The sequence below is a fragment of the Brienomyrus brachyistius genome, chromosome 21, assembly GCF_023856365.1.
Source record: "Brienomyrus brachyistius isolate T26 chromosome 21, BBRACH_0.4, whole genome shotgun sequence".
NCBI lineage: Eukaryota > Metazoa > Chordata > Actinopteri > Osteoglossiformes > Mormyridae > Brienomyrus > Brienomyrus brachyistius.
In genome coordinates, this window is record NC_064553.1 from 3767854 (window position 1) to 3783165 (window position 15312).

Below are 15312 nucleotides of genomic sequence, written 5' to 3' on the forward strand. Positions count from 1 at the left end.
TCAAACAAGTGGCATTTTTATTTATTTCTTTTAAACACAACTTAGACCTTACACACACAGCCAATTTATCATCACCTCCACCCTAGAGCCCAAAGGACACAAACATCATCGCCGGATGTGCGTCTCGTATAACCCAGAGCATCCCTACTGAACCCTGCTGACCCCGTTTACGCACTGAGGACGGCAGCCTGTGAGAGCCGGCTTTGCTACCCGAGGTCTGGTGATCGATCACCATGGGTGCCTGACCGATTAGCTTAACCCGGCTCCTTCCCCTGAGTCGCTGTGACGATGTTAGCAGGCAGTGGTACCGGCTTGTGGCCGGCTTAGCAGTGATTAACTCTGAAAGGTAATTTAAAGGCTTTCTGCTGTTCTGAAATGGGCCACAGTGCATGCAGACTTACAAGCTCTTTAAATCGTTGGTGGGAGTCCTGAGGAGAGACTGCCACTATAGTTTAGTTGGGTAAATAATTCATTCAGCTGTGTGCTCAGGTAGGGGGGGAAAAAAGAGTGTGTGTTGGTTAACGAGGACTGTGATTGGCGAGACCATTTTGTAATGACGGGCAATGGGGTGTTTTTGTAAATGCTGGTCTCTTTAAATTCTCTTAAATTACTAGCGCCCCCTTGTGGTGGTTTTTATCGCACTAACGCGCAGGTGTGACAGCCAGGGTGTAATGGGTGGGCGTGTCCCACCTGGCTCCCTGTCACGTGGAAATTCTGCTGCTGCAGACGCTGTGGAATCTTTATCGGGCATCTCGGCTGTGAATGATAGTCCCAGTTGTGGGATCTCGGATGGCCTGGTGAGTGGGAAGGAATTGCTTTCTGGCTTTTATGGTTGACATAAACCCAGAGGAAAGACTCTGCCTTCTGTTCAGGGGCAGAGTGACATTTCTTTCCCCCTCTGCCGCCGGCCGTCTCTCAATATTCTGTTAGTTTTCTTTGCCATCAGTCGTCTGTTGTCATTAATTTCAATACAAGCTGCTCCATTGTCATTGTCGTCTATAAGCACCTTTATTCTCTGGCAGAGTGGATGAACGCAGGGGAAAAAAAAAACCAAATGACCCATTTTTGTTGCTTTCTGTTACCCTTTGAATATGCCCTAAATATTAAGAGATCTTTTTCCATTTTAATTAAAATGCTTTTCATTTTACAGCCCCGATTTGAACCAGTGTGGTTTTTCAATGCAACAAAATTAAATCTAATTTTAAGGTTAAATAGCGTAGCGTGACTAATTTTCACGTGCCTCTCTTTATTGACATTGTTTATTAATTGTTAATTGTTTGTTTCTGGGCAAGTCTGAAGTGTCATTGGACTTGAAGGATCCCTGGCAGCTGCCCCCAAAGACTGTCAAAGTGACAAGGCTGAGAGAGAGAAATCATTTGCAGTGTGTGCATCATCTGTGTAAATAAAGACGCCCCCTCATAACTGGCAGTTTGTAGCTAGAAGTTGTCAAAGACAGGACAGGAATGTCAGATGTGCTCGCTAAAGTGTGTGTAATATAACCCTTTACAGTCAAATGTGACATTGTAAGAATCAAAGTTAAAGTGGATTATTTAGGCTTGAAACTCTCATGTCTGGAATAGATTTGTGCTTTGTGGGGTCCCACTTGCACCCCCCCCCCCAAGTGTAGTGGTGACAGCAGGGGGCCCCGAGATTTTGGGGTTTGAGTAGTGAACACTGTCTCTGCCGGTGGTGATATTCAAGCAGAAAAGTAATCTGCTGTCCTGTCTGCTCAGAGTGCTGCCATGTGTCAGCAGCCATACCGCTGTTTAAAATTCACAGCTGTCATGCTAAAATCCCAGTAATGCTGAAGGTGAGGCTTCTGTGCTCCCATCCCAGGCTCCCTCCTCAGGATCACAGCCCTGCTGGCCTGCTGCTGGTGTGTGTGTGTGTGCGTGTGTGTGCGTGCGTGCTTGCGTGTGTGTGTGTGTGTGTGTGTGTGCCACAAATGCATCACGTAATGAAAATTATTTCAAAAGGAAGAAGTCTGTAATCAAACCTCACTGGAATACACGAATAGACGTTTGCGTCAGGCAGAGGATGTAGCTACAAAACGCACACAGACCGACCTCAGGTGCAGGCAGAGGACAGCCCAGACAGGGGGGGGGGGTCCTTCCTTGCAATGTTTTTTTCCTACCATGATGCTTTGCAAACCCAGACTTTCAGCACTAGATCACAGCCACACAGCTTTATGTTTCCATTGATGCTTTTTGAAATTATTATGCATTGTAACACAGTTCTGGGTTTCTGAGCTATTATGCAACAGTCCCTGTTCACTGCCTTTGTCCAGAAGGTTATGGGTTTGAATCACATGGACAGAAGTCTGCCGTTTCCTCCTTCGGTCTCCCCTCAGTCCCACCCTGTGTTTCCTGCCATAACCTCTGCATTACTTTTGAACCGAATACTGCATAGATTACACACACAAGTGCAGTATGTTTAATAAGAACTTCCGCCTGTCATATTTTGTTTTTAGGACCGTGCACACAAAGCCACTTACCCCATCTGGCATGCATGGACCCGTCACTATGAATTTATTAGCCCTGCTGAACTGCCTTTGCGGCAACCTAGCAGTCTCTCCAAATATTAGGCTAAAGGAAGGCAGTCGCTAAGCAAAACGGTAGCGGAGAGTAACGTGTAAAGTAAGAGAAATGTACTTCTGGCGCCTGGCGCTGAACCTCGGTGTGAATAATTCATCCGAGACGCGGGTACAGTTTCTCCGGCGGTAGCTCTGCGCTTAATGAGAGCAAAAATCTCGTACGAAACATTACGGACTTTCAGTGGCGTTTTGAAAGGTGCTCTGATGCGATTGTCATTATTAATGAGAATGCGCAGCTCCATCTTGATTAAAAATGCTGGCCGCACTTCAAACGCCGAGGTTCCTTAAGATGTCGCATTTAAACTGCCGACTTACTGCGGCCTCGCATGCTGGGATCTGCAGTCTGCGACTCTCAATGACATACTTCTAGTATAAAGGGCTTTTCTCATACGGAATAATTAGCCGATGTACTGTAAGATCTGCCCGCAGGATCTACCAGAGGTAAAAGATGAAGCACCCTCTTGGGCAGAGAGAGGCGGCTCTTGAGTAAGTGTCAATGTACCATTTTGTACAGAATATTGTACGTGAACCTGGTCAGGGGCCACGCAAGGGTTGCCCTGCATAAAAAAGCTTTTATTTTGTTTCTGGGGCCCTTCAGCCACAATCACCCCCCCCACAGTGTACTGACCATTTGTAACCAACAGGGGGCCCCCAAACCTTGAGTCCCCCATACAAATGCATGGTTTGATTGGCAGAAAACACCGCTGCAGTCTGAGGTCATCCGCTGTTCTGCAGTTCAGGTCGCCTGTCGTTCATTGGCACCACGTGTCAGTTGCCATACCGCTGTTTAAAATTCATAACTAAAACTGAGCTCACATGTTAAAATCACAGTAATGCTGAAGGTGAGGGTTCTGTGCTCCCATCCCAGGCTCCCTCCTCAGGTTCACAGCCCTGCTGGCCTTGTGTGTGTGTGTGTGTGTGTGTGTGTGCTTTTAATTTTTCACCACAAATGCATCACGTAACGAAAATTATGTCAAAAGGAAGAAATCTGTAATCAAACTTCACTGGAATACAGAGGGAGAACGATGGGAAAATGTGCTTATTTTAGGTCTTCCTGATTTTATCACGCAAGTACAAACCAGCAAATGACTGCTAATGTGTTCTTTGTAAAGGAATACAGACTCAGAAGTGACGTGTGAATTTTCAAGCTGCATTTCAGCCGTGAGGCAGGATGTGACTCAGAGCAGTTTGGACTCTGCCAGTGTCCAAAGCAGCATTACTCATGAAGAACTGGAGTCGCTTCATTTTTAAAGCCGTGCCCAGAAGGTTTTAGGTTCGAATCCCAAGAGGGCTTGACCTGTTGATCTGTCTGCAGAGACACAGAAGTCTTCCTGTATGAGGAAATCTTAAATGTGATAACATGGACACTGGAATTAACGAAGGCCTGAGATCCCAAGTGTGGTGGCATTTGAAAGAATTATAACCCAGTCCAATATACTTACGTAGAACTTGCATAGTTTTCCCGCATGTCTGCAATTGCACAAGCTGGCTTTGTCGTCACCACATCTGCACTGCTGGCTCTCTGCGGGCTGTGGGTATGTTATATCCCATAATGCACTGTGATTATGTCTTAAAGATCTCCAGATGGCTTTTCGTATTGATCGCTTAGGTTGCCGCACTTACACTCCAAGAAAATATTTCATCATTCATAAAATGGTGACTTAATTAAGGTTGAGGATCAATTCAGCCGTTACTGGTGGCAGCGTTTGTGGTTCTGGGACGCGTTTGCAGAGGGTCTGGCGGTGGGACGCTAGTCTGGGCGGGGCTGCCACTAAGGGATGCTGGGAATGAGGAAGCCTGTTTCCTGTGCGCTGTCCACAGGGTGCCCTCCTGCCTCATCTTCTGTCCCAGTGTCCCACTGTCTGAGACACGGTGGCCAAATTTGTTTCACATTTGTGGTAAATTCATTCCTTGTTAATGGACGCGGTCAGGGCAGAATTGCCTGGTGTGCTGAATGTGTGCATGAGTAAGCGGAGACGACTGGAATAAAGCGGTCAAAATGAGACGGTAAAGGTATATAGACAAAAACATCACTTTATATGGGCAATTCACTATTTACTTCAGGAGGAAGTTCAGGAGAAGGTTCTGGAGAGAGTCTGTCCAGCTCATTTTAATAAGATTTTCTACCCGGGTAAATCAAACGCCATAATCTGGGGTGGGTGGGTCTGCTGTAGATCATCAATCATGGTCTTGTCTAGCCCCCTTCGCTCTCTCTCACTTGTTCTCCTTGTCAGGTGTATCAGCTACCTGTACAAATCCATCCAACCAGTTCAGTCCTTGGGTGTTGTCTGGTGAAGTAAATATGCATTAAACAGCACAATTTCGTTTCTAATGTTTTGTTCATTGTTTGAGTTCTTTGTTTCAGTGGCAAGTGTACGAAGCCTGGGCATTTTTAATGGTAGTATTATAATTGATTCTTTTTAAAAATATAAAGTTGTTGAAATGGCGTGTGATTTGAAAAGCTAATTTGTGTGGAATTGCGTGGACATTATTTGAATTAATACTGCCGAATGGGTCTTCAGATCAAAACAAAGCATCATTTTTCCCATAATCCATCTTCCGTGACTACAGGTCGTTTCTTCTCTCTCTGTTGGCTTGAGTTATTGATTGGGGCTTATTTTTGGGTCGTCTTTCCCCTGTTGGTGCCGTCTGATTTGGTCAGACAGATTTTTATGTAGCGGGAGATTATGTGCAGTCTAAGCGTAATGCCATTAAATGTAGCGATTATGCTGTTGGAATGGTAGTAGCCTACATTTGGCCGCCTGCAGGCCTTAGACACGATTACTGCTTTGGTAATGCCTGGTACTTTTAGATCGTTAAATAGCTGATTATTACTCAGAGATGGATTCTCCTACGAAAACGGATTAATCTGCAATGCCATCATTTATATTCGCTGAATAGAGCATAAAGGATGTTTAAGATTCTGACTATTGATGTGTCAGCCGTTTGCCTGCTGAAGGCTGCAGACAGGAGACTCTGATCTGTGTTCTTGCCCCGAACCTTTTGGCCAAAGATCTGTGTGTGAAGATTCTGCTGTCACTGCCTGTAAGGCTAAGACTATGCACCAGTCCCTTGAATCATTTAATAATTTGGCTCAATGTGTCATGAGTGGGGACCCCCTCCTACCTCCCATTGTAACTCACCCACGTAGTTGGTGTAATTCCCATGATTTACCCCTAGGGGGCAGAGGGTGCTGGGTGCAATGGGAAGAGCAGGACAATGGATGCATTCGCAACAGAACTACAACCCAATGGAAAAAGTTTGTTCCCAGAAAGCAAACGCATTGTGAGGACTCTCCTGGGGTGATTGGCAGGCACATGGCTGCATCACTATTGAATCACAATCAGATGTAGACACTCTGATTATGTCTGGGAAGAAAATGTAATTCTAAGTGCTTAGTCTGTTCACATGACAATGAAATAATAGGATTCATTTTAAAATTAAATTTCTACTTTGATGTAAATTTAATTCATATGCCTATATTATGGTGGAATGAGGACATGGGCTCATAACCTAGAGGTCAATGGTTCAAATCCCAGGATGTAGATAATTACATTTTTACATTATGTATTGGTCTGGCTTGTTAAAAAAACGCAGCCGTATGAATAAAATCAGGACCGTGTATAAAAATGCTAGATAAGCAAATAAATCTTTTAATAGTGCTTTTATGTTGAGACACATTTTAAATGAATGTGACTGCTATTTATGTTTAACCATTTATGTTTCCTACTTTATTAATAAAATTTGCAGTTTTATTATTTTTTATTTTAATATTTAATAATAAATTATATTTTAATAATTATTTATTAATAATAATTTGCAGCCCTATTTGCAGCTTTAAAGTACTTTATAAATCTATTTTTTATGTAAATCTTTTTTTTGTGTTTTTCCCCAGCTGCGCTGAACACTGAACCACAGGCAGTCATATGGATAAATTGTAGAACATTTTAAGAATCGTACAACAAACGGAAAGATGTCAGGTGTTTCAGTCTACATGCAGTTTAGCCTTGAACGCTTTCCTAAGTGCAGACATGTTATTGAGCAACAAAAGCCAAGGAAGTGTGAATCCTACAAGCCCTCAGGCAGAGACGCTAAAGACCAAAGCAGGGTTTGTGTAAAAATGCTACCGAGAACCAATTGGGCTGCTTTCATTTTAAATTGCGTGCTTTGCGACAGTATCTTCCTTTCAGGTTTCTAAGGCAGCGTCTGTATCGCGCAGCATATCTATGTGGGGGTGGAGTGTAAGAGGTTATTCAGCTCAAATCAGCTTCGAATCCTTAGAGTTTCAAAGACCTTCATGATTTTAAAAGCATAAACGGTCAGCTTTCTCAAAAGCCAAATAAATAAATGTCTTGTGTTTAACTTAAACAACGAGAGCTGCAGTTTTACAGCTTGAGTTAACTGTCTAATTTTGCTCCTGATTTTAAAGTCGTGCAGCTGAAGGTCTTCGCAGTGATTGCTCAGATTGATGCTGGGCAGGTTGTCTGTCTGCTGATGGCCAAGAAGCACCTGTCCCGTCAAAATGGGACACTCCAGTTGTATCTTCTACAGGCACATGTCTGTCAAGGCTGCAACCAGGGAGATGGCGTGGATTGACGAACCACGTGTGTTGAGTCCTCTCAACACTGCAAATTCCCCAGCCTCTCCTGCAGTGCACATCTAGCCTAGAATAACACATCAAATTACCCGTAAACGCTTCTGTATAATTTCGTTATAGTGATGAACTCATGGATTTCAGAATGAAATGAATAGGCAATTATAAAATATTCCCGACATTTTTTTTTCTAATGTAAAAATCGTTTTGAAGATCTGGGATCGACCTTTTCATTAAACATTACTGGTAGATATTTAATGTATATAGATATTTAATGATTTCAAAATTCTTAGTCAAACAAATCGAACGCCATCATTTTCATGGTTCTATGGACCGCATCGAACCGTTGTGTTTACATACCTTCAGGGTTCTTGTTTGAATCTGATCCAAACTCATTGTGTCCCCCAGCCCCTCCCCGATCTTCAGGATGATGCAGACACTAAGTATACACTCTCAGAAAAAAAGATACCAATTTGTACCTTTGCTTGTCACTGGGGCTGTACCCTCAAGTGTCTGCCAGTTGTACCCTTAGCTGTAGGTAATTGTTACCTTTCAAGGTACAGAAATTGACTCTGAGGGACACTCTTGTACCATTGATGGTACATTAATGTTGTTTGTACCTTGTAGATGTTCCTCTGGGTCCATTTCTGTACCTTAAAAGGTACAATTCCCTACAGCTAAGGGTACAAATCGGTACCCTTTTATCTGACAGTATACTGGCTCTCCCAGTACAACCTAAGGCTCACAAAAAAAAACAGAATGTTCTCATTCTTCAAAGTAGAAGGGTGCTGCCAGGCACGTGACCCCCCCCCCCAGTCATTTAATTTTCATCTTACACATTGGAGGTTTTGAAATGTGGACTATTGCTGTGTTCTGCTCAAAGTCAAACTTCTTCTATATGTCTGACAACAAATATCTGCTGTGATGTATGACATTTGTGGGGAATTTACTTTTTATAGCAATTTAGGCATGTATATATCACTGCTGAATTACGAACAAAATTGTATCTTGCTGGGGCTTCCTTTCCCGTTCAATGGTGACTTGACGTTAAATGCTTCGCGTTACGCTGTATGTTTCTAAGAGAGGTTTATTGGGTAACAGCCATTGAAAATGGATCTGTAATATTACTATTGCTGCCGCCTTCAGATATAAAGTTTGCCTACAGGGTGTACCACAGGTCAAATCCCTTCTGTGCAAACATCAAAGCGTATGAACAGCTCTATTTTCGCGCAAAGCTGACCATGGTTAGACGTAGGGAACTGACACAAGTGATTTTTATTATTTTTTTTTGCAGACCTTGCATTTATTTTACGGCGTGTTTCGCTTTCGTCTCCTGCTCGCTTTACGCGTGATTTCTCTTCTCTTTATTAATATTTTAATTAATTTTTCCTTGCTGGACAATTGAAGAGGCGGCCCCGCCCATAAGCGCCGTCGTCACCACTTGAAATTGCTAGTGGGCCTGGAGGACGATCGGCGAGGTAGCGCAGTCGCATCGCTGGAGGACGGGAATCGGACTGGCTCCGGCTTGCGCTCCAGCTCCGAGATGTGGACCGAAATAGGAAAGGTGATGCTGCTGCATTTATTTCTTGTGGAGCTACCCTCCGCAAAAGGTGAGCTGCGTTTACAACTCCAGATAATGTAGAAATGTGCGTGCATGTGTGAGAAGAGATGGTGATGGTGATGTGCGGGATGCGGAGCGATGCACGTTTTTTTTTTTAATCACCCGATAGTAACTGGAGCTGCAGTTTAATTAAAACTGCAATTTTGAAAACGCCATCACGGACAGATCTGCCGTGATGGACAGATCATGTCGTTATAGTGGGATGACTCAGTGAAACGCGCTTTTTATTTGTGCATGAGGATGCATGGCAGTCCCCCCTGAAAGGGAGCCCTCAGTGTAATAACGGTGTAAGTGTACAGGGGGGCAGCGTCTGTGTTGTATTCATTTTCCTGCCTTTAACCCACAGCCCAATGATACCTGTTAATAATGCAAGCGGTTTTGTGCCACCCATTGGGCTTAAATAATATTTAACATCTGCCTCTTTTTGCAAATTTTTATTTAATAGTGGGTAGTAGAACAAAGTAAGAAAATACTGTGTAATTGTTTTGTGGCTATTGTGCTTATATTTTAGGTCATTTTATGTTAAGTAATTTTGGAATTTGAACAAAAATAAATGATTCACCCAGAATTTTGTCTGTCTGAAGGATCTACAACAGAATGTGAGACGGGTCAGTTTCAGTGCAAAAACGGAAGGTGTATACCTACGATCTGGAGATGCGATGATGATGACGATTGCTCAGACAGCAGCGACGAAGAGAACTGTCGTAAGTAAGAAACAGAAAGGTTATGTTGCACTTGATAAAATGAATATGATGTATGATGAATTTGTGCAATTTCCATATAACATTTGCGCATCTCTCCGGAGCGCTTCAGTGCCGAGGACTGTATTGCGGTCTATAGAGTTTCTATTTTTTGTGATGAAATCTCACCGCGCAGTGGCGTGTATTTAAGCACTATGTTTAATTCGGGACAGTCTGTTACAAGCAGATGATGTGAGGTGAGTGCCCGACAATCCGGACGTGAGCACATTTATTTGGGTGCGTACAGGTTAAAACTTTAAATCTGCCAACTATAGTCGCATCTTGCGTTTCAGTTGTCAGTTCTGTTTAAATCACATATTGAAAGGAAGTAGGCCTACAGGTTGGTTTAAATCATATTTAATGCTGATACGTTAATATCCAGATAAAGACAATGGCGCCGCTAAGCGTCTTTTTGTGTATTAATAAACGGGGTTAATTAGATGGCTGCATGTCATACGATTAACGTATGAAACGACAGGACACGAAGTCCCTTGCCGAACTACTAGTGAAATTAAGCAACTTTTGACAATGCACATAAAAAATATGTAAACTTATACGGCTTTGTTATTAAAGGTGCATGTTGGGCTTTTTATCTCCTTAAGAATGTGGAAATAATGTGCATTGTTACTATTAACATTTTTTAAACATGATTCATAGTGTGTATTTTGCATTGCACCGCTAGTCTTTGATGATCTTACCCTGGGTATGAAGGTTTTGTGATTAATGTGCAGTGCCCATGGTTACTGTCAGCACTGTATAGTCCCTGCAGTGACCGGACCTCGGTCAGACTTGCGTAAATGTTGAGCGCTCCCTTGTTTGCAGTTATACTGCAGTCATTTCAGGTACGTCGGCTGTCATGCCAGCAGGCAGTAAAACACTGTGTGGCTCTCTGCTTCTCAGTGCCCCATTCCCCGATGTGTTCAGGCTAACAGATGATGTCTGTTTTGGATATTTTTCGCTCTTCGTAAATCTGGGTAGTATTTTGGGTTATCTCTCCAGCAAATGACCTCTAAAAATGAGTACAATTTCATGAAGGGAGGGGGGGGGGATTGGGCTCGGTGCCCTGCTCTCCAGAGGTGTCAGCTGACAGCTTGTAGATAAATAGAAAAAAACTGATGTGTAGACAGTGTCCCTCTTCCCAGCAGTGACGTGTAGATGGCCTACATTGTTAGAAGGAGGACAAAATGACAGTACTGTGGAGGCCTGCCAGGTCTCTCATGACTAAGTGAGTTATAGTATTATTTTGGAGAATATGGTACCTTTTCGCCTATGGGCCTCCCGGCCAATAATGAGCTGTTTAAAATGTCCCACCAACCCTCATGCACGAAACGGATACCCGTTTGCCAGAATGTCATGCGCTTTTGTGCAAAAATAAAAATAAATGGATTGCCCTTATAATGAGCTGCAACTGGAGCGTTGCTGACGCATCGCTCTGCCTCTTCTACTGGCCCGAGACCTCAGAACTCCACTCAGCGAAACCCCGGGAAAGACGGGCACTGAAACGAAATCAAAACGGGGGCTTTCTGTTGGAGTCGGGAGTAAAACCGATACACGGTACAAGTGCTTGAATTTGGCCGTAAGCGGAGCGTCCCAGGAGGTCTGACGTCCTCATCCCGCCGTGGAAGCAAGCGGGACGCGCCGTCGGGCTTCGAGCAGGGAAACCGGGTCACTGCCATCGTTACTGTTACTCACGGAGTTGTATTCGCACAGCGCTCTGAAATCCCTTGTGCGAACTTGTACAATAGCGATGGCAGATTTGATCGATTAAGTTGGTAAAGTGTCGTAATTATGTGCACGGTATGAACTGTTAAGGCACCGAGAGGTATGATTCAAACAGCGAGACGCGTAGGGACGCGCTCATTGAGATGCGGAGCGCGCGCGCGGCGGGGCGTCGCGAGCTTTCGCTGGAGAGCGTCCAGTCGCGCGTGCTTTGGCGGGAGTGGATTAATTGTGGCAGCGGGCGGTTTCGGGGAAACGAGACGGGAGTAATCGATGGCAAGTCGATCGAGGCACATTAAGATAATGTTGAAAAGTTTGGGTCTAAAGAGTCCCAGGCTGCTTTTGATTTGAGCTTTAAAAACACCTTGGAATATTCCCGTTATGTTGTCTGTTATGTATTAGATGGACACGTGAACATCTGCGTCCTGCAGTAGATTGATGTGTATTGTCCCTAGAAATAGACCTGAACTGGGGAATTGTGTTAAGTTGTATTTCCAAACAGACCTTCCGTATTTAAACAGCCATTCGCTTTAGTTTCCCCCTTTAAAAAAAATGAAACTGAGGCACCTGTAAAATTCAGACACTAGGAACTGCTAGGTCGGTGAACTCTCGGGAGGTCAGGGGTCTTAATCGTGTGTTGTGTTTTGATCTTGGCTGGATGAGCGGGTTTGGTTGTCCTTCACAGAGAAGTGGCCATTTTAGTTTGTGTACCCCGCATCATCTGTTGATGTTCAACTTCCATTTTGCTTATCTTTGGGTTCTTACTGCACGTGGGTAGGGGATGCAGAAAATGGAGCAAGAAGTGGACAGTGCCCATGGATCACGGCAAACCAAAAGAACGACCCCCTGATTTGCTCCCCACTTGCATGTGTGGAGGTCAGAGGAGACTCATAAATATGAAATGCCTCTGGATTAATCTATTCTTTTTTTTTGCAGAGTTAAAACTATTCCGCAGCAGTGTGTCTCCTTACATAGTCGAGATTTTTTTGCTTTGGAACATTACATGGGTCATTTACCCTGTTTACTTTTGTGGAACATTTTTGTTTTGTCCGAGTGCCTTGTCAGTTTTTTTTTTTGTCCCTCGGAAAAAGGGGGTCATCTTGTGCCGACAAGCATATTCTCAGTGCCGAGACGCAGACCTCGGAAGCCAGTTTACCTCCTGATTAGCTCCAGCTGCTCATTAACTTTTCTTGTTATTGGAAATGAATATTAGAGGGAAGCATGGAAGTCTATTAAATATGAATATAGGCAGAGGTGTTTCCAGTTTAGTGGTGGCTGAGTGTAGAACATGCGTCCGGGGACTGGCACTGGCACTGGCACTGGCAATGGCATGACTGCTATTTTCTTGTGGGGAGGGGGTGATGGCTCTCCTATGCACATTAGTGTCAGACACAAGAAACGCAGCATTAATGTCTGTGGATGCTGAAGCACTCAGGGTGGTGTGTCTCTATCCCATGCCTGATGGCACAGCAGTCGGAGCAGATGAAGATGGGGGGGGGGGGGGGGAAAGCAGGTCCTGGGGATGGAAATACCTTCTCTTCAACATACGTATAAATGGGGAGGGGGGTTCCTGAGAAACCGTGCTGTTTGTGTACCAGGAATGGCGCCTGGAGACGGCCCACCTCCCACTGCGACAGGAGGCCGCCATGCCCTGTAGTTGCCCCTCAGAGTGATGAGGCAGTAACATGAGGGACAGCAGGAGCTCAGTGGACCGAGCAGGTCCCGTCACCCTACCCACTCCTGTCCTCTGTCACCTTGCATCGCCTCTCTCTCACTTTGCAGGTAGTGGTTGTACCTCCGGTTGGTGTGAGGATAGTTCAGGTTCTTACGCGGCTGGTCCCACTCTGGCGGGCGCCGTGTTCCTATAGCACATCAATTAAAGTGTTTAGTTTATGACCCTGCTTTGTTCTCTGTGTCTAGTGTTTTGTGTTGTACTCGCCCCCCCCCCAAACCCCCTTGTAGGATGATTTTACTATTCATCGATTCTGTTTGCAGTCTTTTCCATATTATCAGTCTGCCTTTTATGATCAGTCATTATCTATAATTAATATGCTGTGAACTGGGACTGGTGAAGTGGCTGAAAGATGGATTGTTGTTAATAAATGAAGCAAAGTTTAAATTCGTACATTGGTGACACATCTAATGTTTACAGTGTATGGGGGAAAATAGCTGAGACGTATTTTATGTGGGGGGAAAAAAAGGTATTCAGAAAAAGCAGGATGTTGTGAAACATGGGGTCAGGGGGGGTCAGTAGTCCTTAGAAACCTGAAGGGGGGGGATCTGAGGGGGTGCTGGTGGCTGTGAAGACCAGTGAGGATCAGCAGACCATTTGCCTTCCTCTTGGTGTCATGCCTGAGTGTTTCTGTTTTGTGTGTGTTACCTGTTAACTTGGTTTATGTGAGCCGGCTGGTCATGGGTTCACCTCTCGGTCTCTCTACAGGCGCAACAAAATTCAGTCTTGCACTTCTGTGAAACTTGCGCACACTTTTATACAAGCGAGAACCAATCTTGGGGTCAGAGTGCTGGGCCAAACGTTTATTTGGCAATTCCGGGTCAGGTTTTGGGGTTAAAGGCCTCACTCAACTGCTCCTACACTGGATTTGGACCAGCGAACTTCTAGATACAGTCACAGACCGCTAACCCACACGGCCCTCTGTGCTCCTTTCCGGAGCTTGAAATTATCAGGATGTTCATTTTGTATATTTGGTTTTATTCTAACATTCAGTTATCATGGGAGACATGATACAGCTTTGCTGTTTTTTAAAGAATCCGGGATTGGTGGGGGGGGGGGGTGAACAAAATGGAATTAGTACCGAACAGAAGTTTGGCGTCTGTGTATATGTCTGTGTGCATATGTCACTAGAGGGATTGTAAAGAACAAGCGGAGTGGCAATTGGGCTGCTTCATTGGACCGAACAAGGTACTTGCACTCAATTTCTTATGAATGTGTTCAGCTAAAGGAGTGACCTGTCCCCCCCCCTCGCGGGCCAGCTTAAGGGGGAAGTCTTTCAAGTAAACGGCTGTCTGCTGTGGGCACAAACGGCCCGTTTAGCGGGTTCACTGCTGTGTTGTATTGGGTCTGCAAATGGGAGCCGGACCCTTTTCATGATCCGCACTCTCATCTCGAGCTCCGCCACGTAGCTGCTGACCCGTGTGACGGGATCTGCACGCCCCTCCCATACAGGCTTCTTGTTAGCTTCCTTTTAGGAGTTGATTCGAGCTCTTTGAGGGCTGTAAATCCTTGCATGGGACCTCAGCCCAGTCATGGCTGCCGGTCGCTTCAAGGCAATGCTTTGAGGTTCCCAAACTCTACCAGGTCTCCATGGAAGTCTGAATGGAGTGAATGGAGTCTTTTGTCTACGGTTGAGAGGACCCTGAGCTTTGGCGTCTTTGGTGCGAGTCACTAATGTGTCTCCAGGGTCACGCATCACCCCCTCCCGCTCCCCGCCTCTGTGCGGCCCAGCCAAGTTGCCCCCCCCCCCCTCCCGTGGTCTGCTTTCAGGAAACATCCTGGAATAGCTTTGTTCCTCTTCTGCAGCCTCCACTCAGTGAGCTCTGGGGACATCTTTCAGATACTTCATTGTATTCCACCATCCCAGGCTGATTCCTGTCTGCGAGCACCTGAATGGCAAGATGGAAGGTCTACTTGTGTAAGATTGCCAGAGGTTCATGCTATGAACCTGCAAGGACAGTAGATATTAGGATGTTTTCTCTGGACAGTCCTGTGGACAGTTTGGGTTTATGTTCTTTTGTGCTGTAAATGTTGTGACGTGGTGCTCAAAATAGAGGAGGTTAAACATGCATTGAGATGTAATACTTCTCGTGTGTGTGTGTGTGTGTGTGTGTGTGTGTGTGTGTGGCTAAATTAATTGGAAAAGAGCGCTGTGTCTGATGGTTGTTCCACTTCTGTGATCCAAAATTGGTTCTTTTTTTTTTTAATTTTTGTTTTATACTATTTACATAAGAAATAAAATGAATAAATCTGCCCTAAAACAGATAAATCTATCCAGAGATTTGGCTAAATAAATCTGACTTATTTTTCACA

At 44.7% G+C, this 15312-nt stretch overlaps 1 protein-coding gene across 1 annotated transcript in view; it reads left to right on the plus strand.

The window, feature by feature from the left end:
* LOC125716443 (low-density lipoprotein receptor-related protein 8-like) overlaps window positions 1–15312 on the plus strand; it is a 76627-nt gene that overhangs the window by 6906 nt on the left and 54409 nt on the right. The window contains exons 4-5 of the mRNA XM_048988728.1: window positions 8595–8797; window positions 9393–9512. Coding sequence (XP_048844685.1) covers window positions 8595–8797; window positions 9393–9512 — 323 coding nt within the window. The remainder of the gene's footprint in view (window positions 1–8594; window positions 8798–9392; window positions 9513–15312) is intronic.